This window comes from Cynocephalus volans, chromosome 3 (assembly GCF_027409185.1).
Source record: "Cynocephalus volans isolate mCynVol1 chromosome 3, mCynVol1.pri, whole genome shotgun sequence".
NCBI lineage: Eukaryota > Metazoa > Chordata > Mammalia > Dermoptera > Cynocephalidae > Cynocephalus > Cynocephalus volans.
The window spans coordinates 88,935,105-88,959,142 of record NC_084462.1 but is presented as its reverse complement, the minus strand read 5'-3'; the positions used below and the strand labels follow the sequence as shown (position 1 = coordinate 88,959,142).

Here is a 24,038-nt window from a genome sequence, read left to right as displayed (position 1 = left end):
TTTTTTTTGTAATCATTTTTTTGTGGCCCTTTACCAATTCCTCGCCAACACCCCTTCCCCCTCCCGCCTTCTCTTTCCCACCACTGGTAACCTCAGTTCTGTTCTCTTCTTTTGCTTTACTGCTGAATTCTACCAAACCTTTAAAGAGGAATTATTACCAATTTTCTTCAAACTATTCCAAAAAATTGAAACAGAGGTCAATTTCCCAAACTCATTCTATGATGCCAGCATCACCCTAATACCAAAACCAGACAAAAATAAAACAAAAAAAGAAAACTACAAGCCAATATCTGTGATAAACAGAGAAGCAGTAATCTTCAACAAAATATTAGCAAACAGAATACAGCAACACATCAAAAAAATTATACACCATGATCAAGTGGGATTCATCCCAGGGATGCAGGGGTTGTTCAGTATAGGCAAATCAATAAATGTGGTACACAACATCAACAAACTCAAGGACAAAACCCATATGATTATCTCAATAGATGCAGAAAAAGCATTTGACAAAATTCAGCATTCTTTCGTGATGAAGTATCTCAACACAATAAAAGTCGTTGTATGACAAACACACTGCCAGTGTCATCCAAAATAGGGAAAAAGCTAAGAACAGGAACAAGACAAGGATGCCCACTCTCACCACTCCTATTTAACATAGTATTGAAAGTACTAGTCAGAACAATCAGGCAAGAGAAAGAAATAAAGGGCATCTAAATTGGAAAAGATGAATTCAGACTGTCCCTGTTTGCAGTTGACATGGTCCTATACATAGCAAAACCTAAAGACTGTACCAAAAATCTCTTAGAGCTGATAAATGATTTCAGTAAAGTTGCAGGATACAAAATCAACACAAAAAAACCAGTAGCGTTTTTATACACCACTAACAAATTAGCAGAAAAAGAAATCAAGAAAGCAAGCCCATTTATTAACAGTCAGCAAAAAGATAATGTACCTAGGAATCAATTTAACCAAGGAGGTGAAATATCTCTATAGTGAGAAATACAAATCACTGCTGAAAGAAATTAAAAAGGACACAAAAAGATGGAAAAGACTTTCCAGGCTCTTGGATTGAAGAATTAACATTGTGAAAATGTCCATACTACCTAAAGTGATCTACAGATTCAATGCAATCCCCATCAAAATACCAATGACATTCTTAACAGAAACAGAAAAAACACTCCTAACATTCATACAGAAAAACTAAAAACCCCAAATAGCCAGAGCAATCCTGAGCAAAAAAATAAAAATAAAAAAAAATAAAGTCAGAAGCATTACACTACCTGATTCCAAATTATATTTCAAAGCTATACTAACCCAAACAGCATGGAAACAGATACTTGGACCAATGGAACAAAATAGAGAACCCAGAAATCAACTGACATAACGATATTTTCAATGTGTAATGGGTTTATCAGTACATAACACCCTCATAAGTAGAGGAGCATATGTATTTTGAAGGAAAGGATAGAGAGCCAAATGCTATAAGTGACTAGTTTGGAGGTACCTGGGATTCTTGAAGTGCTGAGGCATAACAGCAGAAGAAAATGGGGAGGGGAGTGAACCACTTTTTGATTAGAGCTTTTCTATTCTTGCTTGAGGGTTTTCAGGTTGTGCGTGTGTTTGTGGGGTGGGGAGGAGTGGGAAAGCCTCAGAATCCCTCAGCCTTCAGGTAGAAAGATGACTTTGTCCTTTACTAAATAGAGTTGTGTCCCTAATTCATTTCAATCTCTCTCTCTGTGAAGTTAGCTTCCAGTATGTTGTTTTCCATATACTTTTTAAAAAAAAATTAACACTTTTAATACAACACCTATGATCCTGACACAAGTTGCGTACAGTATTTATTTTTTTACTTTTAATTTAATTTTTTTTTTTTTTTTTTTTGTGGTGGCTGGCCTGTATGAGGATCCGAACCCTTGACCTTGCTGTTGCAACACTGGGCTCTAACGAACTGAGCTAACTGGCCAGCCCATTCCATACACTGTTGTTAACGTGTTTTTGGCAGCTCTTTCCTATTTTCATGAAGTCTATTAAGATTTTACATAATTTAAGTAGGTATGGAGTGTTGATTTAGTGCCTTTGCAAGTTACTTCCAGTGTTCTAAAGAACAGAAAATATGTAAATAGGCTCACATGTCTCCCTCACATCGTCCAGGAATGACAGACGTTCTCCCGTTTACATCCTGGTGCTGTTGAGGTCCCTTTATTAATGCTTCTTTGAATTCAAGTCATGCCATCTCTGGCTTAGGCTGTGGGCCTAACCAATTTTTTATTACTGTCTGTCAGAAGCATGCAAGTTTTCCTCTTAAACAGGATTTGAGATTTTTAAAAAACTTTGGTTCTAGTTTCTTCATATCTCGTACCTCTTAGGATTTGATCTTTTTGCTTTTAGTACTGAGGCAGAGGGCTAGGGCCACTGGGGAAGCCAGGTTGTGGGCCTGCAGTTGAATTTTTTGGCTACAGGCATATTTTGTTTTGTGGGTAGGGGCTCACCTGCCCCTCAATTAGAGCAAAATGCTTTCAGTGGGATATATACTTTCCTGTTTGCCTCAGGCTTCATTACTTTCTATTGTTGAATTGGTGCTTCTGGGGGCATCCAGAGTCTTTTAAATTCTCTCTTTCCCTGAACACTTAAAAACTGGTCCTGGACTTAGGTAATCTGAGTTTGAATTGTAGCTTTAATGATTACTACTAGCCTACTCTCAGTTAATAAGCCCACTCAGTTTTCTTCTCATCTGTAAAATGGAGAAATACCTATTTTATACAGTTGTATGAAAAGTGAATAATTCAGGCAAAGCAATTAGAACAGTATGTAGCATATAATAAGTGCTTAATAAATCTCAGCTGCTAAAACTATTATTATCATTAATAGTACAGTATATGAAGAAATGGAAACCCAGAAAAGTTAAGCAGTCTGTCTAAGGTCACACAGCTAGTAGAAGGAGAGTTAGGGCTTGAGCCAAGATTTAGAGGCTTCTGGTACTAGTTTCTTTCCAATATATTTACTTCGAAATTTCTCATGTGTTTAGTGCGGGGGGGCTGTAAATTGGATCAACTTCCTTATCTTCATTTTCTTTGTGTTCTTCCTATTTAGATGCTGGATATTGGTTATCCAGTCATCGGATCGATTTGCCACAATTCGGCACAGGAGGTAGTATCAGGGTGTAGGAATGTTCCTTGCCTTGCAGGTGGATTCTCTTTGACAGGCTGGGGACTTCTGGGTATCCCTCTTAATTCAAAGATGCTACGGTCCCTCTGAATTCTGTCCAGATAGATAGTCTTGTAAAATTAGCATCCTGTTTCTGTTCAAGTATACAATTGTTGCTACACAAGTGATTTTAAAAAAAAAAAATTAGTAAGCATAAACTCAATGCTCTAGTTTCTTTCTCTTAAGAGGAAGAATACTTAATTTTGATGAATATTATTTGTCTTTTCACACCTCTTTGAGGTAGTGAAAAAATAGCTTACATTATCTCCATTTTGGGGGCAGTCATTGAAGTCCAGTTGAAAAAGAACATAGGCTTTGGAATCAGACAGATGTGGTTCAAATCCTGGCTCCTCTACTTCCAGTTATGTGTCTCTAAACCCCATTTTCCTCATTGTATAATGGGGATAAGTAGAGACTTTCTGGAGGTTTAAAGGAGATAATGCTCATGAAACAGACAATGCCAGGTACTTAGCATACTTAGCATGCACCTGGCACTCAGTAAATGTGGCTGTTATTGCTGTTGAGGAGGAGCTGACTTTTCATACTAGCCCAAGGCCACAGTTGGGTGGGCACCCAGGTCTCATCATTCCTCACTGAATCTGTATGTACTGCTTCATCAGGGTATATTGTTCCTCTGCATTTAAAATCCAAGTGTTTTGACCTTTTAGTTACTAATTTATTTTTAATGTGCCTATTATAGACAGGTCACTGGCTCTGTGTGTCAGCAGGCCATGTGTAATGCCAATTACATAAAACTACCAAGTTTACCTCATGTTACAAGGCAAAGCTAATGTTAGTGAATCCATATGACCATCAAGGAATATAACCCTTGCAGAATCTGTCAGATGGTGCTTGGGCAGCTATTCTCAGAAAATGAAAACAGCAGGTGTTTAGTGAGTATTTACTATGTGCTTGACATTGTGTGAACTAGGGGACACAAAAGATATACCATAATATAGCTATCTCTCACAGCACTCAATTTTCTGGGAAGACAGATGTGAACAGGCACAATTAAAGAACAGTAATAAACATTGTGATTTAGCTCATATTAGTTAAGGGACTCTGGTCTAGGTGCTACACAGGCTCTCATAGACTGGTGAACAAAGAGACAAGTAAACCCACACTTAAAGCATGGTTCAATAAGTGATAATAGAATTACAAATAGGGAGTGCAGAGGAGGGGTTATGTGGTGTGTGTGCATTTGGGTGTTAGTGTGTGTTCCAGGGTAGGTAACACTTCAGATACTGACTAGTGAGGGATGCTGGAGAAAGGAGTATTGAGTAAGGAGAACAGAAAATCATACTTGTAAAGGCACTGTGAGGTGAAAGAACCTGGGGAGTGATGAAGAACAGCATTCGTTCAGTATTCTTTATGGCTGGAGCTTAGGATTTACAGGAGTAATGGTGGGAGAGCAGACTGGAGAAGTGAGCAAGGGTTAAATCATTAAAGACCTTGTGTACCATGCTGAGAAGTATGAGCATTAAGGCACTGGCAACACAAATAGGTAAGAGATGATTGTTATCAGTGTAAAACACTGATCATTCTAGGAACATCTTCTAGTAAAACAGATGAGAAATAAGAGCCTGAATCAAGTCTTAGAAGGAAAAGATTGGCTATGAATAAATAGGTGATACTAACTATAAGTGTTGTAGGAGTTCAGAGAAAGGGGACACCACAGTGGGAACAATGTTTGAGGAACACTTCATGATGGGGGAAGATTTGAGTGGCCAGCCCAGGGATTTGCCCGTAGTAGGTAAGCCAATAGGCAGGATATTGAGCAGCACAGAATTTATATAGGAGAGAAGATGAAGTAATACCAGGTTGCATAAACATGTGAGATGGTAAGAAGACAAATCTAACTGGAAAAGTGTGGTAGATAGTACAATTTCATATTCAAATTGGTCCCAGGATTTGTAAGGCTTTGAAATGCCAGGTTGAGGAGTTTGGATTTATTTCTTAATCAATAGGAATCCACTGAAAATTTTTTACCAGTTATTTTAAGCTTCTCAGTTTGGATTAGAACTGCATTCATCTATTGTGCCTTTTCATCTTGGTTGGAGGAAGATGTGTCTGGTGAGGTGACACTAGTTCATGCCAGAGAGACAGCATTACTTTGGACAGGAAAATAAAAGTGGATAAGACCACTTTGGCTGTGTAAACTATGGAATAGACTATTGTTGGGAGACAAAGGAAGCTGAGACAGAAATAAATGAGTGCCCTTATGAGATTTTCAGTGATACCAGTCTAGAGAGGGATGGAGTAAATAGAAAGATGGGAGAAAGTACTTTCTGTATGGAGTCTTTTAGGGATAGCAGAAACATAGCATGCATAGTCAATATCTCATTCCATACCCACAGAAGACATTGTTAATTGATCTTGATTTGCTTTCCTACTGGGCTCAATGGCAGTCTGGAGCCCTTGTTAATGCAGTGCTCCAGGCAGCTGCAGGTACTGTTAATTGATCAGAATTAACTGGAATTCAAAATGATTTGTCATGCTTGGAGTAAGAAATGAATGAAAAATAGACTGTAACTGTACTAACAGTACAAATTGATTTTTACTTTTCCAGGTGGAACTTGCAGAGATCTGTGCCAAGAGCGAGCATTATATTGGCACTGAAGGAGGAGGCATGGACCAGTCCATATCATTTCTTGCAGAAGAAGGAACTGTAGGTGGTGTTAAGTTATTTGAAAATACCAGTTAGGGAGAATTCACATGGAGAGGAAGGTCTTGAGATTCATAGCATGCTTGGTTATAGGCAGCCTATTCTTTTAGTCTCAATTGTAGGATATTATTTCCCAACTGCTTCATAACTCAAGGCTGTCACCACTTACCCTACTCCATTTCATGTTGATTGCTTCTCCCTTAAGCTTCCAGAATCATACTTCAGGTCTATTTTTCTCATGTGTCTAGTTTTTTGTTTTTTTTTCTCTCTCTCTTCTTTTATTTCTCTTCACTGTTAAGAGATTTCTCAATTCCCTAGTTACTGCAACCTCCTTTCCTGTTCCTGTCCCAAATCACTTCATCTCATGGCATTTTCATAATCTCATGTTGGTTTTGAACCTAAATGTTAGTTCTCTTACCACATATATTCACAGCCTCTCTTTTTATAATTTACTCTTTGGTATCATTTTTCTCTGTCAACATTTTTGGGGCTTCAGTGGTGGGAAAAAGAATGTTGACAGTAAGCCAGGAATGAATTCTTAGCCAGATGCCACTTCTCCTTGGCTATCAACTCCTTCAGAGTTGAGCTGAGGTTTTGGTTGTTGCCTGTAAGTTGCCCATTTCTAAAAAGGAAGCAGACATTTCTATAAAACCTTTTCTTAGTTTTTCATAAGATTCCTACAGGCTTGGATATTTTCCAAGAATACCTGGATTCCTTCTTACTATTTCTTGTTGATTTCCACGAGCCAAAGACACGAGGCATGAGGGAATTTGGTTAAATACTCAGAAAATGCTCAGGGTATTTTAGATGAGATTTGATAAGCAGACGGGAGGGCAAGAGTCCTGATGTTCATTAGGACAATAAGTGAGCTATAGAATCTGAAGAGAGTTCAAGTTCTTTGGGTTTGCAAAGCACTTCACCATCTGACCCCTCCTTTACTCCCGTATCCTAAACTCTCACACCTCAAACTCCATGCTCCAGACAAATTTCAATACCCATAGCTTCATTAATACCCCATGTTGTTTGTCACTTCTGGACTTGCATAAGGTCTTCCTTCTTCTTGACATACTATTTGAGGAAAGAAACCCTCTATCTGCCCTACTGTTGCTCATCCTTTAGGACTCAGTTTAGATTTGAAAGGAGTGGAGCCTGTATGTTAGGCTATATCTGATTATGTGTTTCAACTCTATATCTATACAGAAGCCTGTGCTTTGCCACCCTTATAATATTTGCAGTTTAGAAATATATTTGTCTGTCTAATTGACTGTCTTTCCCACTAAATTGCAGGCTCGCTGAGAGCAGGAACAGTGTCTGTTTTGTTCACTGTTGTATCCAGTGTCTAGTCCAATGCTTGGAAGTCAATAAATAATATTTGAATGAATGAATGCACTTTTCAGAAAAGACTTTGTTAAGGTTAATAAATGCATAAATGCTTGAGCATTTTCTGAATTTGAATAAATTATATATCATCATTATTTTTCCTCCAATAGGCCAAGTTGATAGAATTTAATCCTCTAAGGACAACTGATGTGAAACTCCCAAGTGGAGCAGTGTTTGTCATTGCCAACAGTTGTGTGGAAATGAATAAGGCAGCAACTTCCCATTTCAATATCAGGGTGATGGAGTGTCGGCTGGCTGCAAAGGTATGAATTTGGTAGACCAGTAAAACTTGAAATAGATTTTTTTGTTGTTGCTTATTTTTTCTCTTTCCCCAAACTTTAGGGCAACATTCTGACTGCAGCAGCATTCTAAGTGAAGTTCTTTGAGTACAGAGCAATATGATTCCAAACTCGGGAGACAGATAACACCAATAGGTGTGCCTTCTGACCTCTAGCTCTTTGGATGCAATGTGAACTTCATAGTTGAGTCTTTTGTAGTAGCACTGGGGAGAAAGGGACAGATTATATCTGTGTAGCACAGGCCGTGGGTTAGGCTTATGTGTGGAGAGGGAGAGATAGGGGCAATTGTTGGAAGTGACCACAGCTGGTCTTGTTTCCTCAACAAAAATGATGGCAGCCTCATCCATCCTCGTGCTCTCAGATGCAGTTTTTGTACTGGCCTATCACTGGTCACTTCAAAAATACAGGCTTGGTACAACACCCCTGTTCCCAGAAAGGAGATTTTTGTATGTCTACCAGGGAAACACAAACCAGACGGGAGTCTTGGCAACTCTTTGTTCCACAGTTTAAGAAGACCCTCGCCAGTTAAGCCTTAAATTATTTAGCAAGTATTCATTGAGCAGCTGTTGTACACCCAGCAGCATAAAGATATACAAAAGGGTACAGGACATCGGAATAGAGAGTAGAGTAGTGTATTAGTTTGTTTTTGTGTTGCTGTAACAATACCTGAGACTGGGTAATTACAAAGAAAAGAGGTTTATTGGGCTCATGATTCTGGGACAGCTGCATCTGGTATAGGTCTCAGGCTGCTTCTACTTATGGCTGAAAGTGGCAGGCAGCCAGTGGGTGCAAGGAGATCATAGGGCAAGAGGGCATTAATCTATTCATGAGGGATCCACCCCGTGACCCGAACACCTCCCAACGTTGCACATTGGGGATTAGATTTCAACGTGAGCTTTGGGGGTCAAATATATCCAAACTATATCTAGTAGAGAGTTAAAGTTAGGGAGATACCAAATAGAAAATGGTTAGTATGTGATCAGGTAGAAAGTAATCAGGTGCTCCAAAAGTCACACAGAAATGACATTTTAGGGAGGATCCAGAATGGCACATAATATGACTGGAAAGGTGGAAGAACTGAGGCTGGTGCCTGGGGAATGAATTCTGGGTCAGGAGCCCACTGTACTTTCTTTTATTCTTACTTTCATCTCCTGATGGATAGATGGATATCACCTAAGATTTATGATCACGAACCTTTACCAGGTCCTAAACACAACCTGAAATCTGTTTTCTCAATAGTAATAATTTCAGACCTTCTTTACTCCTCTCAAACTCTCATTACGTGACTCAGCCTGACTAACTTCCAAAAGTGATCTTTTTCTGTATTTCATGTTAGAAAGCTTTGGCTTTCTGCCACAATGTATGAATGTCTTCCTGTACCTGCATCTCCTATCAAAGCCAGCCCTTCCATGTGTGGCAGGGAACTCTCTCTACCTTTAGCCTGTCTCTCATCTCTATCTCTTTACTTAATCCTTTCCGTCAGACTTCACCTATTCTAGTATTTTGCTTTTAAAAAAGTCTACCCTAGACCTCACACCTCTTTCCAACTACTATTTCTATTTTTACTCTCTTGTTCTCTTTACAGCTAAATTTCTCAAAATTGCTCTATATGTTATCTTTACTTCTTTACCTCCCTCTCATTACTTAATCTACTAAACTCTCACTTCTGCCTTCTCCACAATACTGAATTCGCTCTTTTTTAGGCAACTGAAGATTTTTTTATTGGTAAATACAGTAGACACTTTTGAGTCTTCATCTTATTCCTCGTTGTTACCCCCTTATCTTTTAACAAGGTTAACCAATTCTCCTTCTTGAAACATTCACTTCCTGGTTTTTTTTTTTTTTTCCATTTCTTTTTGTTTTTTGTTTTAGTTTTTTTCTTCCTCTGGGATAAAGGGTGGTGGAATTCATCTTCCTCCAACAGACCTTTAAATGTTGGAGTTCTTCAGGGCCTTGTCCTTTTCTTTCTTGTGGCCTTTCCTCTATTGATCTCATGACGTCTCACAGGTTGGAGTTCCATCTCTATGCTGATGAATGCCTAATGGAGATCTTCAAGTCAGGGCTTCTTTGCTGAGCTCTCAACCTATATATCTAACACCTTATTGAACATCTCTACTTGAATGAATCATAGACCTATCAAACTGAGCATGCTAAACTTGAGCTCAGTCTTCTTCTCACAAGCCTTTTATTCTGTCATTGGTCCCATCCTCACTTACTGACTATCACATTAGCCCTCTCACTGTTCCTTATATCCACACATGTCTCTATCCCACTCATTCTTCGAATAGCAGTTAGAATGATGCCTTAGAAGTTTAAATCTGATCAGGTAATGTTCTTGCTTAACACCTTTCAAAAGCTTCCCTTTTCATTGGAATAAAGTAAAAAGCACTTACCACCACCCAGACAGCCACAAGATCTGAGGCCTGTGTACCCCTTCATCTCTTAGCATCCCCTGCTCTCATTACACTCTAGCCTGAGGCTCATTCTCATCTCAGGGACTTTGCACATGCCCTCTTTGAAGTCTCAGTCCAAATGTCTCTCAGGGAAGCCTTCCTTATCCTAGTCTAAGGTAGGGCCCTCTTTATACTTTATGATACTTGGATTTCTCAGTTCTGGTATTTACCACAATCATTTGTTTAATGTCTGTCTCCTCTTTCAGATTCAGTTTTACTTGAGAGCTGAGACTGTGTCCATCTTGTTTAACTCTTATCTCTAATGCTTGATCTAGTGCTTAGGCTGAAATAGACATGGGATAAACATTTGTTGAATAAATGAATGACTACTCCCTGTCTCACCTGCTCTGTCCCATTTATCTTGCTCAGTGTTTCACATTCTTTTTTAGGAGTGCCTATTGTGTGCCCAGCACTGGCCTAGATCCTGTGTGTACTTATCCCTTGTGACTAACTTAACACTTTTCCTCTTACTTCCACTTCCTGAAGTTATGAAGTTGGTAAGCCAGAAATATTAAAGTTTTTGTTTCTGGAAAATTCGAGAGTTATACATAAATATTTTAAATTTGGAATTTACTTATTGAGATAATTGCTAAAAATTATGTAAAAGAAATGCTTTAAAATTAAACTCTTCACAGTATCTGATCAGTACATATGTGTAGAAGAAGTAGTGCAGTAGACTTTTCAATATCAAGGGTTTAATGAACTTTTTTTTCCTTTAGAACACAATTCGTCTTTCAGGAGATGGAAGAAATTAGTGTCTTATTTGTTTGAGAGCTTACTCTTGACTTTTTATCTTGAGGTTGATGAGTAAGTGTTGCCTTCCTAAGGAGCCCTCAAACATACACAACATTGTTTCAGTGTTTTATCATGAAATGAGATATCCTCTACCAAATCCACAAGTGAGAGGAAACAAGTATGAGACATGTTCATGTTGTGACTGCTCTCTTCCAAAGATGCAAGAAGAAAATGAGGAATAATATTGTGGTACTGAATATCAGTGGTAAAAGTTATCAGGACGTGGGAAATGTCTTTTGAGAGTTAACTGGAAAACGGCATCTCTTATGGAATCGGTAGTAGCTGAAGATCTTACTGCACCCCAGAACCTGCTATTCTTGGGGATTTCTTCTGAATTTAACTGTACAACTTCATATGCATTTTAGAGGTACTTTGGTCAGCAAAATTGGCATCTGAATTCAGCTTTTGCCACATACTCCTCCCAATTGACGTAAATAAAACACATTGTTTTAACCACTCTGAATTTTTCTCTCTCTTAAGATGTGGACTAAAGAAAAGTGAAAGATTTCATCAAGATGGAGAATGTTTTCTAAATCATGTTGCTGTGAATTACTATAATCCAAGATTCTGTACAAAAGGGACATAAAGATAAAACTGCTGATGAGGGCTGTACCCAGAGCTGTTGATGTTAGGAATACGCTTTTGCTTAGGAATATAGGCTGGGATTCTGCTAAACTTATTTTCCTTTCAGTATGGTTTCATTCTTCCATTTTTGGCAACATGTAAATGAATATAATTTTTGTTTGAAAATGGTCTCATTAAGGAAATAAACTCTCATGTGAGTGGGAAAACACACACAGAGAAACTGTTTTTCCTTTGCTCTTACTCAGTAACAGTCATTAACACAGAAGACTTCTGTGACCAAATGTGTGAGGGTTTCTCCCCACCAGCAAGCAAGCAGTTCTCCAGCAGACACCAGCTGGTTGTTCTCTAATTCAGATCAGTTCTGATACTATCTACCTGGAGACAGTGTCAGATCCCACAAGTTAAGGGCTCATTCCCCAAGACTGCCCCCCACTTCAGATGTCAGTCACAAGCCCAGGAGTCTGGAACTTCCGACTGACTGGCTATAAATGGGGGTCCCCACCACTCGCTCCTCGGGTTCAAATGATTTGCTGAGCAGCTCCCAGAACTCAGAGAAACACTTACTAACATTTACCCATATATTTTAAAGAATAGTACAAAGGATTTAGATAAAGGGATGCATAGGGAAAGGTTTGGAGAAGGGGCATGGAGCGTCCATGCCATCCCTAGGCGCACCACCCTTCGGGAAATTCCACATGTTCAAGCTATCTGGAAACTCTCTGAACTCTGTGGTCTTGGGTTTTTATGGAAACTTTATTATGTAGGCATGACTAAAGCATGGACAACTGTGTAGAAATGTGATTGGATAAAAAGGGTATGATCTAACTCAGACTGGGTAGGGAAACCCAAAAAGGCCTGTTTGTTAAGATTCTTCTTGGCCTCTCTGTGCAGCATTCCTTCTTCCTGGGTATGAGGTAGGGCCCCTCCTGAAATGAGAGTCTTCTGACCTACAGTCAAGCAAGATAGGTCAGAGAATTTCTTTATGGCCAACTCCAAGACAGAAAGGTTGGGGAGGGTTACAACAACCCAGGAACTGAGGACACAAAACCAAAATATACACATCATAATATCACACCATATAAAAAAGTAAAAAAAGCTTGTCTCAATCTGGACAGCCTTTTTGTTTTCAGACAGTAATAATGAAGTATCAGTGAAGAATGGTTAATCAGGAGAGTTTTGAAAATATGACTGATTAGATAGAGTTCCACATGCAAAGTTGTAATGAATAACACTTATTTTTCCTCTCCTCCTATCCTTCCGAGATCCTTTTTTGAAAATGAGTACTTTCGTATCTAATTAGCACAGGGAAGTACGCTAAACTAATAAAGATGATTTCTCTTTGTTTTGCTTTAATGTTTACAATTTCTCCTCTTCTTAAGTTTTTCTCTCTGCCTGTCTCTCTTTCTCCAGCAGCTTTCAAAAGCTAATTGATGCTGATTCATTAAAAGTCAGTCTTTTAACTAACTCATAGTGCATTTGAACTAAAATTGAAAACATTCAAAGCAAACTCCCTAGAGATTTATAATTATTACTTGCATAAATGATTCTTTCAAGTGAAGCACATTTTTATGTTCTTGAATTAACAAAGTGGCCAAGGATTTTTAATGGGCACAAATTTTTATATTTTACACATATTTAGTGGTTTAAACTTTTCCGGAAATGTTTAGTGTCTACAAAAGAGTGTATCCCTTGATTATATTGAGGGATAAAATGTGTGATGCTGATAATAAGTATTATGGGAAGTCAAGTAGGGAAGAAAAATTATACTGTTACTTTCTGCATACCCTGAGCTCCTTGTGGCAGCATGTGAAACATGAAGGGGAGAGTTTCATGTGATCCTTTGACTTTAAAAGGAAAATTTATGGTGATTCTTTATAGGCTCTGTCTGGTCAGGACCATCACTCTCCTAATTTTTCAGCTCCTGTCCACTTAGTGATTGATATGGAACTTATTCTCTGTCTGGTGATAGAACGTGAGGGGAAGCTGGCAATAATATTCTCACAGATTTGGCAGTTTCCTTGAATCTGAGCAGAGAGCAGAGAAAAACCAAATACCCAAGAATGTGGCCAATTTTACTCAGCCTGTTGATTCAGTATAGCATACTCTACCAAGACTTCAGCATGGAATATTCAAAGAATGGTGATTTCAAACTTCATGGTAGAGGACATACATATTGCAGAATAAGGGTGATGTGTTTAGTGGAACCGGATTGTGGCAAGCCCTTCAGTGCTGTGCTGAGTCATCTAGCTGTATTCTTGGAAGCAGTGGGGAGCCATTAATGTTATAGGAAGGTATTTTAGAAATATTAACCTGGCAGCAGGAACTTTTGCCTTGGTTGAAGAGAAGTGGGTCTTAGAGCATCAATGAGGATGGGATAAAAAGGGAGAGATATGAGAGTAGCTATGGCTGAACCTAGTGAAGGGTTGGGTATAAGGTTCGCCGTGATTGGGTTTTTGTTTTCTTTTTGGCATACATGTCATTACTTTGAGGAAGTTTTTCTTGACCACCTCCCTACCCCCATTAGGATAAATGCTTTTTTATATGCTCTTACCATGTCCTGTATTTTTCAATAATAGCAGTTTATTCACAATTGGATTAAGTTCTTCCCTGTATACCTTTTATTTAACATCTGTCTCCTTTGGTAGGCGGTGAGCTCCATGTGGTCAAGAGCCATGTGTGCCTTATTCACTGCCATCTGCCTGGGGCCTGGAAAGTAGTAGGTGCTCAGTAAACACCCCTTGTGTGCAGATGTGCAGAATGAAGGAAAAGTATTGAGTTGATAAGGGCTACAGTTTCAAGCTGAAACGATGGACAGAAAGTAGAGCACTGTCACTGATAGGTTTGGAGAAGGTAAGATGGAAGGTGACTGGAAAGTGGGAGGTGATGAAAATCCCCCACAGAATTTTCTTATTAGTGGTATTTGGAATGTATTTCATGGCTAGGGCTATAGACTTCAGAGGTATTTGTTTTGAGAGAATAGTTAAAAGCAAGGGCTAAATTTACTTTGTTGAGTAAAGGAATGTAGCAAGATAAGAAGATCAGAAGGCAAAGGATAAGCTTGAGAGACAGCTTCTGTTAAATAAGGAAAGGAGAAAAATGAATCATGGAAAGATATGGCATAAGGATCATTCGGGTGAGAGAGGAACCAGGAAGATTCAATGCTAAAGAAGCCAATACAACAGAGAATTTGGATGTGGATAACAAAGAACGCCAGAAGCCACAGATTCATTAAAGATTAAGAGGACTGAGAAAAGACTGATGGCTTTGGAAGTGATTTTTCGAGAGAAGGAAGGATCTTTGGGAGGCCCTATTTAGTAGTTAGAGTGGTTACTGAGGGTCTGGAAGCAGTGAGAATGGCCACTGATTCTAGTTGTTGAATAGTGAAAGGGAGGAAGAAATGAAAATTCCTAAAGTGGTTGCTTTAGGAATAGAGACTTTTAGAATAAGAAATATCTGTAGATGTTGAAGGCATACAAAAAGGTGTGAGGTGGGAGAGAACTAACCAGAGAGGAAGGAGAGTGTGGGGAGGGAAGGAAACTTGATCCTCTCAGAGGGCCTCTTCTGGGCCAGACAAGGTGCTGGGTGTTTTTATTATTAGTTAATCTTCATAATATCTTGCAAAGTAGCCATCAGGAGTCCCATTTTACATATAGAGAATTTAGGCCAACATATGTTATGACTTGTTTTAAGTGAGTGGAGGAGTCCAGGCCTGCTTTAACCTATGCTCTTTCCATTGTACCCCTTAGAAGTTAGGTATGAATGGGATCCAGAGCACAATGTATTATCCCATTTGTGTCAAACTGTATATATGTAGGTATGTGCTATGGTCTGAATGTTTGTCCCCTCCAAAGCTCATGTGGAAGCTGGATCTCCAATGTGGCAATGTTGAGAAGTGGGCCTTTGGGAGGTGATTGGATCATGAGGGTTCTACCCTCGTGAGTCGATTAATCCATTCATGGAAAAATGGATTAAGGGATGAATGGGTTATCATGGGAAAGGCGCTAGCAGCTTTATAAGGAGAGGAAGAAGCATTTGCCTCTCTCCACATGAGTCCCTATACTGCCTCGAGACTCTGCAGAGTCCTCAGCAGAAAGAAGGTCTTAACCAGATGCTCCCCCTCAACCTTGGACTTCCCAGGTTTCAAAACTGTAAAAAATAAATTTCTTTTTTTAAAAATAAATTATCCAGTTTCAGATATTCTGTTACAAGCAACAGAAATGAGCTAATACAGTATACATAAAGAAGTATATGATAGGATGATTATCAAAATGATGGTTGGTGATTAGCTCATTGGGGTGATTACGGATGGTTTATTTATTTCAGTTTTTTTATTTTTGTACTTTGAGCAAAAATGTGTTGTTTGAAATTTTTACGGTAAGCTCATGTGATTTATATAACCAGAAGCAACAACTCAGTTTCTCTTCTTGTGTAGAAAACTTGAATGAATTGTTGTTTTTAGAGGTAACTCAGGCAAGGGATTAGAAAAATTTTCCTTTGCTGACCCGGTGAGGAGAAGATTTGATGCTTTTCCTGCTTATATGTTAATACTACTGAATGCAATGAGAAAGTCAAAGAGAGGTGGATTCTGACAGACAGGCTCCTGAGTCTTAGTACTTTCTTTATCATACCCTCTTACTGGAAGCCCCAGCTGTGAGTCTCAGGTGAAGAACTTCTTCTGGCTGTAGGAAAGTGCTTAGTATTTTTGTTTGCATTTGAGACAACTTGGAAGTGCTGAGGAGTTAATACCTCTGAGAGAAGCCTCAACCAGTGATGACTGGGAGATAGTGGGTAAATACCCCAGCTTTCTTGCCATTGTATAGGACATATCTGAAGTTTATACATACAAGTCCCAGAGGGCCCGGCAAGCCCAGCCTTACCTGCCCACATCAGTGCCTCTCATTGGCTTCTCTTTCTCTCTCACTTTCCACTCTTCTACCAATGTTTCTTGGGATCTCACCCTCCCCAAATTTTTGCCCTCACATTCTTGTCTCAGGGTCTGCTTCTGAAAAAAGCCCAACTAAGCAGGGTCCTAGCACTATTCATTAGTGTCTCTTTCCAGGACTGTGTATAAAACACTCATTGCCTGCTTTCTTGTCCGCACAGCATGGAACAGAGTTCAGGAACCTGCCAGAAGTGTATCTGATATGAGTACTTAATGTTTGCTGTGGGGAAAAGAAACTGGTGAATGTTGACAAAGAACTGCTTTCTCTTATTTCCCCACCCTGCTAATGAGTGAGGAACTTGTGATGAAATTACCCCTAACCCTGACTCATAGCCCTGGTTCACCAATGTGAAGTAAACCAGTGACCAGGACCATAAGGGATGAATTCCCTCATGAAGTTCTGCCTTTGAGCAACAGCTATCTTATCCACCCACTTCTCTCATCTGCAAGTCATCTTTCTGTTTCCTGAGCCAAATTTCAAAGGGTTTAAGTGGCTTTCCTATTTTACTCCTTCAGTGTAGTGCAATCCAATGGGTCATGGCCATGCCGCTGTTGTTGAGGGCATGTGGTAGATCTGATCCATAATTGCAACACACACCAAATTGGCTGTGTGGACCCTCCAGCTGAGGGCTAGGTGAACGATAGGGCTGGCAGTAAACTAGAATACTGCTGGGGTGAATGTGAACTTCTGTATGTTAGTGCCTCTGTCTGAAGAAAAAAAGCCACAGGGAGGCTGCCTTTGAAAATAACCTTGTGGGCTGCAGCAACCCTCACAGTCTTTCTCTTTACATATCACTGTCCCAGTTTTCTTGGATCAAGTGCATGGGGTTCAAGTGAAAATGGCGATGGGAAGTTGGCAATCATTGTTGACTGAAAGGTTCTTGAAAGAGCCCACTCTCATCACTCGGGGGAAGTTCTCTGATGTTTTTCCTTTTTCATTTTTTTCCCAAAGGAACCCACTTATCAAAGTGTTTTTAAATCACTGAAAAACTCACCTCTAACAAAAATCTTAGTTTGTGTTTAGAAATGCATTTCTAAGACTTGACTGGTGAATTGAACTAATATGAGCAGCACAACATAGATGTCATCTACACCTCATTGAGAACGTGGCCTTGATGAGGAAGCAAGAAAGAATTGTAGGACCTGGATTCACTTTCCAACTCTGTCATGTACTACTTAGGTGACACTGGACAAGTCACTTACTTTCATCTCTTAAATTGAGTAATAATAGATACCTATCTCACAGTGTTGTTGAAAATTATAAGAAATAAAAAGCACATTTTAAACCCTATAACACTGTTACTTTTGTTAGCTTCATTGCTTATCTCAGTTGGATTCTGGGTATGTGTTCCCAGAAAGCATCATTGCATGAGATCGTTGACTTCAGCTCTTTTTCCATATAAAACAAGGATGTTGTATGATTATTCTTTTGTATTATGTCTTTACATGTTTTCTCAAATTATTTTTGGAATACATTAGAATATAAAACATGAGTGAATGAATTCAGTGAATGAATGAGCGGGTCAATCTGTGGAGCTATCAACCCAGCATCACTAATAAACACTAACTAAATATGCTAAGCAAACAAGGTCAGAAGAAAGAACTTAGCTCATGTCCTTGCTTTAAAAATGGCACCATGTTCTGTGAAATAATTGAACAGAAAAATCTGATTCTATTGTCTCTTTTCCCAGTTCTGTCTTATAATCATTAACTCCTTTCAAATGTCTGAGCCAAGATTTTAAAAAGAGGATTAATGAATATAAGAACTTCTGTTATTAACATTCTTCAGAAGTGAGTGGCCCTAACCAAAGTATAATAATCTTTTGGTAAACCTTGCTTCCTGTCGAAAAGAAAGGAAATCAAATCATCAGCATAATAGAAGAGTAAATCAGATGCACATTTCCTTGAAGAGTAATTTTCCCTTCTCTTGCTTGCTTCTGTTTGCTCTTTAAACTATCTGTCCCTGCTGTCCTCACACCTAGGCAATGAATTTTATAGACCTCAGGGTGAGAGAAAGCTTCCCTGTTTTGATTTTCACCTTCTCTGAAGGAGCTGCAGTCAGTGGTTTGGGGAGAATAAGAGAAACATATTGTTGGTTGGGGTTTCCATGAGTGGACTTGGTTACAAAGATTTGGTTTGTACTTAACCTTCTCCATCATGTTGAGGGAGTGCCTCGGGACACAATTGGGAGCCAAACTCTTTTTCTTGAAGGTGGAGAAACATACAGTTCTACGACTACCAGAGACGTAACGAAGTGGTTTTTCATAAGGTCACCAATGAGGTTTTCATTTAAAATCTGGGACTTTACTCCAAATGCCCAGATACTTAAATTCATTAGCCATTTTCAAAGAGGCATGTAGTAAACAGGAAGTACTCTAATGAAATTGGGCATACAGTGTCCATCTCAGGACCCAGATCACATGAGATCTGAGTAGTTTTCTCTTGACTTTACAAAGGAATGTAGTAGGGCTGAACTGAATAGGAATAAAAGAATGAAATTATTTAAAGAAATAACCCTGAGGGAAAGTGGTGATAGGAAAAAAAAAAATCAGTGTGGGATTAGTTGAGTGTGTTTCTTTTTTTCTTTTCTAGAACAAATACTTAACTAGTCTGTGAGTGTCACATAAGCAGGTTTAATTCCAAACATCTGAATTCAGTATTCATTTACAAGCAATGGTGAGAAATTTGAATAGGTTGAATAGAAAAGAAAACAAACAAACAAACAAAAAACTGCTTAAAGATGAATTTGGCTAATTAAAACAGTACATATCAAATTCTGAAATGAAAACTGTTATCTTGGTTTAAACTTGCAGCTCCTGGCTAAGTACAAAAATTTGCAATGGGATGGAATACTGCGGCTGGAGGAGGTACAGACCAAACTAGGAGTTAGTCTGGAAGAAATGCTGTTGGTCATAGAGGATGCCCTTCACTCTGAACCCTATAGCCCTGAGGAGATCTGCAGGTATTTGGGAATTAGCCTGGAGGATCTCCAAACCCAAATCCTGAGTCCAAACACTCAAGATGGTGAGTCTGCTGGAAGTAAGGGTATGGGTTATTTCCCCACTCATAGCTGGAAGGTTTCCAGGATTCCTATGAATTCTATTGATTTTATTTTACTTTCTAAAATTTTATTTTTTTATTATTTATTTAATTTTTTAAAAAAAATTCTATGTTATTTTTATTTCTACTGATTTTAAAGCATTCTTGAGGGAATTTGGAGAATGTGTGTATTTTGGCAAACTTAATTATCTAGATCCTTAGCTTTTCAATTCATTCATTCATTCATTCATCAATCAACAGACATTTCCTGGTCTACTATATGCCAGGTAGCAGTGCTCATAACTGCTGTGGAACAATATTGTGGAACACCAGAAAGTCTTCATTATTTAGGTTAAAACTTGTGGCCCACTTTAGTGTGGAAGCTTATTTCTATTTGCCTTCTGCTTTCAAGTAATTTTGTTTTTATACCAATAACATCAGAAACTGAGATGAAAGACATAAATATTGGAGGCACATGATGAAGCCTTGGCATAGTTGTTCCTCTTAGAAGTAAAGGTTGTTTATTTGTGTGAAGTCAGTACTGGGGACAAGGACATCTAGTTAAGATCTGACAGCCCCAGAGGATAGAGTTTGGGAGGGTGGGAGCTTGGCACAAAGATCAGTCTCAGGGCCCTCTTTTTCATCCCGTGCAGTTCAATCCTACAAGTGGTTATTAAGTGCCTACTGTGGATTTGCTTTCAAAGTAATGCCTTAAAGGCTGCAACTACTGACAACTCTGGGATAAGGTAAGGGAATCATCTGAAGGCAGGGATTAGGTTTGGGTTTTTATCATTGTCAGATCCAGTGTAATTTGATGAATATTGATTGAGTCTCTGGAACCAGGATGAGCACACTATGGCCTACTGGCAAAATCTGGCTTGCCACCTATTTTTGTAAAGTAAACTTTTAGTATGTTACGGATGCTTTTACACTAATACAGCAGAGTGGAGTAGTTGTGACAGAGACTGAGTAGCCCACAAAACCTAAAATATTTACAATCTGACCCTTTGCAGAAAAAGTTTGCTGACTCCCCCACTCCAGAAAGGCAGTAGACCAAAGTTTGCCTCAGTTTTGCCAGGAAAATAGGAATAATAGGAATACCTCCCTTAAAGGAGTAATCTGTGTAATGTGCTAAGAATAATGCTTGGTAACGGTGGTGCTCATAGAGTGATGAGTGTGGTGATGCAGGTGTGCTTGGGTCTGGGGAGACCAGAAAAGAAAGAAGTCAAAGCCAGCTTAACTAAAGAGATAGCAACCAGCCAAAAGTTAAACAATACATAGGAATTTCTTAAGCAGACAAACAGCAAGTACAGAGGCAGAGAGGAGTGAGGGAGTATTATGTCCTGAGAACTGGAGATAGTTGAGAGTTTTCTGAAAATAATATACATGGAGGAGAGTGATATATTAGGCTGAGGCTATAGATAGGCCCAGATCACCAAAGGCCTTTTTAAGGACCTGTGTGTGTTTTATAGGTAATGGAGGATTTAATAAAATCCTTTGAATGAAGAGGTTGTGTAGGGCATTGAGTAGGGAGAGCTTCCAGGAGACTAGCTTTTCTCCTTTGAACTTAGACATTGTCTGATTTCTTTAATTCAGCAAACATGTTTGTATTGACTTCTCTGGACATGGTTGTGCTGGATGCTGGTATACAAAGATAATCAGAACATGTTCTCTACCTTACAGTGACTTAGTGTCTAGTGATCTAGTAGGTGAGAATGCCACAAAACAAGCACACTACGTAATACCTACTGTAATAAAGGTACTTACCAAGAGCTGTGAGAATATGGCTAAATGCCTGAGAAAGGTGGCTCAAATTTGAGCTGGATATTGAGAGAAAGTTACAGACTTCACAGACTGAGAGGGGTGACAGGCCATTCCAGGCAGAGGGTAGAGCCTGAGTGAAGACATAAAGACACAAGAAGTGGAGTATTGGAGAATGTGTGCCAAGGGGTATTGTATGCAGTATGAATTGGACAACAAAAAGATTGCCTAAGGGGTTGTCAGTTAGGAGAATATTGATCTACTCTACACTGAATAACAAGAGCCTAAAATAGGGGATTGTTGGTAGATGGCTCAACTGGTAGATTCTGAAGATTGTAAAGAAAAATTCATTTGAAATTGGTGATTGCCTGTGTTTAGGAAGAGAGGGGGCGAGGAAGGGAGGAAAGAAGAAAAGGTAAGTAAAGCCAAGGTAAGAATAGCTGGGAAGGTTAGGGAATTATAGTTTGAGAAGTGATCTTGAAGGCAAGATGACAACTACTTTTCTATCAGTCAGTCATTGAGTTTGTCTGCTGTGATGGCAAGTTCTCTAAATAAAGATGTAGAGCAAGTAAAGATTAGATAATTAGATTTGGGAGTTATTGGTGAAGAGGTGAGAAAGTCTTAATAGACATTGAGAATATTCACTGTCCAATGGTCTTCTTAAAGAGTCTTTCTATGGTTAGTTCAGAAATCTTCAGAGGCTCACCATTACCTAATTGCCCAAACTACTTAACATGTTAAGTTTCTTCTCAGTCTAGCCTTAACTCTGTTCTGTCCTATCTCCCTTTTGAGCTCATGCATGCCCATGTGGACAGTGTTGCCTTAGCTGGGCCATTTCACTTACTAATTAGAAGCTTAGTCTTGCCTCTTTGCTTTTAATCCTAAACACCACTACCCTTTTCTGGCAGGACTTTCCCCATTTTCTGAAATGCAGTTCCTACTTATCTTTAAAACTCAATATAATTCTTGCCTTTTCCTTATCCTTCTCAACGCACACCTATTCTCTTTCTCTGGATCCATGTTCCTTTCTTCCTGTCTTTCCTCCCCTTCTTTTAGCATTTTTTGGAGTAAGTCAATTTCCCAGAAAACCTTCAAAGATACAAATGATAATTTGTTAATCATAGGACATGTATTGCTATATATATATATATTATACATATATATATAAATATATTTTTATATATATATAAAAAATATATTTTTTAAAAAAGTTTTTTTCCCTGAAGGGTAATGACTTCATCATTTTTGTAAAAATGATGCATGCTTCATTTTACCTCTTAAAGTAACTGCTCTACTACCCTACTTGCACCACTTTCTATAATTTACTTATGTTTTGTTTGCAGTCAATAACTCTGTGTTGAATGAATGCATCAATTTTGTAATTCTGTTGTCCTGAAAGGGCTACCTCTTTTGCTTTTAGAATAAATAAGTTAAAAACAAAACAAAGCAAGCAAACAAACAAAAAATATGAACATAATCTGTGGGATTCTGAAGTCTCCTAGATTAATGTCACTTGATGTACTTTCTGAATCTAGCCAGCTAGCCCCAGTCACATTTGCAGCTGAATTCTCTTAGCACTCAGCTTTAATTTTAGGAATCAAAAATCTTTTTATCCCTTTGACATGGTCCTTCTGAATTTGTGCTTTGGTTGGTTTAAGACCTTAAGCAAATGTTTCTCTTAACTCCTTAGAAGATGTGATTCTTATTGAATGTGACACTATATTTAGATTTTATTATTGGAGGTAAAGGCAACAAATACTCCCAGCAGTGCCACCACCCCTTTACTCCAGGTGCCAACACTTTAGCATGCTTAGTTTTGACTTGAACTAATTTTCCCATCATGGAAATCCATGTCTTTCTCAAAGGGACATAGACTCCCTGTGCTGTCTTTTTGCCAAAATTACTTTCTTTACTTGGATATGAGTATGAGTTATGCAGTATTGACCTTGAGGTAACAATGTAGGGATAGAAGTTTGCAATCAAACTGTAGCTTGCAGCTTTTGCTAAACCAGCCAGATTTCCAAATAATCATGTGAAATTATTATTTTCTGTTTACAAATTTCTGATAATCAGATATAGAAATGCTCAGAGGCCATTAAAATTAAACACACACAGAAAGCAAAATCCTCAAATCCTTTGGACATTGTCTGAATGGTATAAACCATCACTTGGAACTGGCTAGAAATAGTTGAAGCATTATTTGCCAGGCCTTGCCCACAGATAGGAATTTTCTAAGTGTGTGGTATAGTGGTCTCGGGTCCTAGAGGCTCAGGCCAGATTTAGTTGGGAGGGGTGTTTCCTAAACCAGTGACCCAAGAGGAAAAGGTGAATCTGTGGTCAGAGCCAGGAGAGAAGAGCACATTTATCAAGCACAAGAGATAACTCAAGGATACACATTGGAAGACAAAGAAAAATTTGTGAGGAACTAAATGGGAACTAAGGTAGGGAATGTGTCAGTTGGTTTAAATGCCAATTAAAAAGGGGGAATTTATTGGGAGTATTCCTTTTGGTACAAGAAAGCCTCATAGCCCTTGCAGACCCTGAGGATAGTATAGGGTGCTGCCTGGTGTCCAAGTGACTGCATTATTCTGAAGAGGTAATTCACAGTCAGTCTACCTCCACCCCCTGGGATGCAGGCTGCCACAGCATGTCACCATTTTGAGAGTGGAGCCACCACTAGAGTGCATCCCGCCTTGGGGTCCAACAGAACTGTCACCTTCATCTCTGGGGCACCACTGACATCCCACCACACCCACCCAGAGGGCTACAACATTGTAAAACCATCTGGACCCAGTGGTGTAGCCAGAATGCCAGTGCTCAGACTCACACAGTGCCCTTGCATCCCAAGGAACAGGCAGTCCAGCACAGTGAGAAAGCCACCCCCAAGTCAAAAGGACAGACCAACAAAGAATTAT

At 39.0% G+C, this 24,038-nt stretch overlaps 1 protein-coding gene across 5 annotated transcripts in view; it reads left to right on the top strand.

The window, feature by feature from the left end:
• GALK2 (galactokinase 2) overlaps positions 1–24,038 on the top strand; it is a 145,500-nt gene that overhangs the window by 89,460 nt on the left and 32,002 nt on the right. For 4 of the 5 annotated variants that reach the window (XM_063091075.1, XM_063091071.1, XM_063091073.1 and 1 more), the window contains 3 exons: positions 5,774–5,872; positions 7,360–7,512; positions 19,137–19,362. In XM_063091075.1, coding sequence (XP_062947145.1) covers positions 5,774–5,872; positions 7,360–7,512; positions 19,137–19,362 — 478 coding nt within the window. The remainder of the gene's footprint in view (positions 1–5,773; positions 5,873–7,359; positions 7,513–19,136; positions 19,363–24,038) is intronic. The other variant, XM_063091072.1, reaches the window with a different exon arrangement.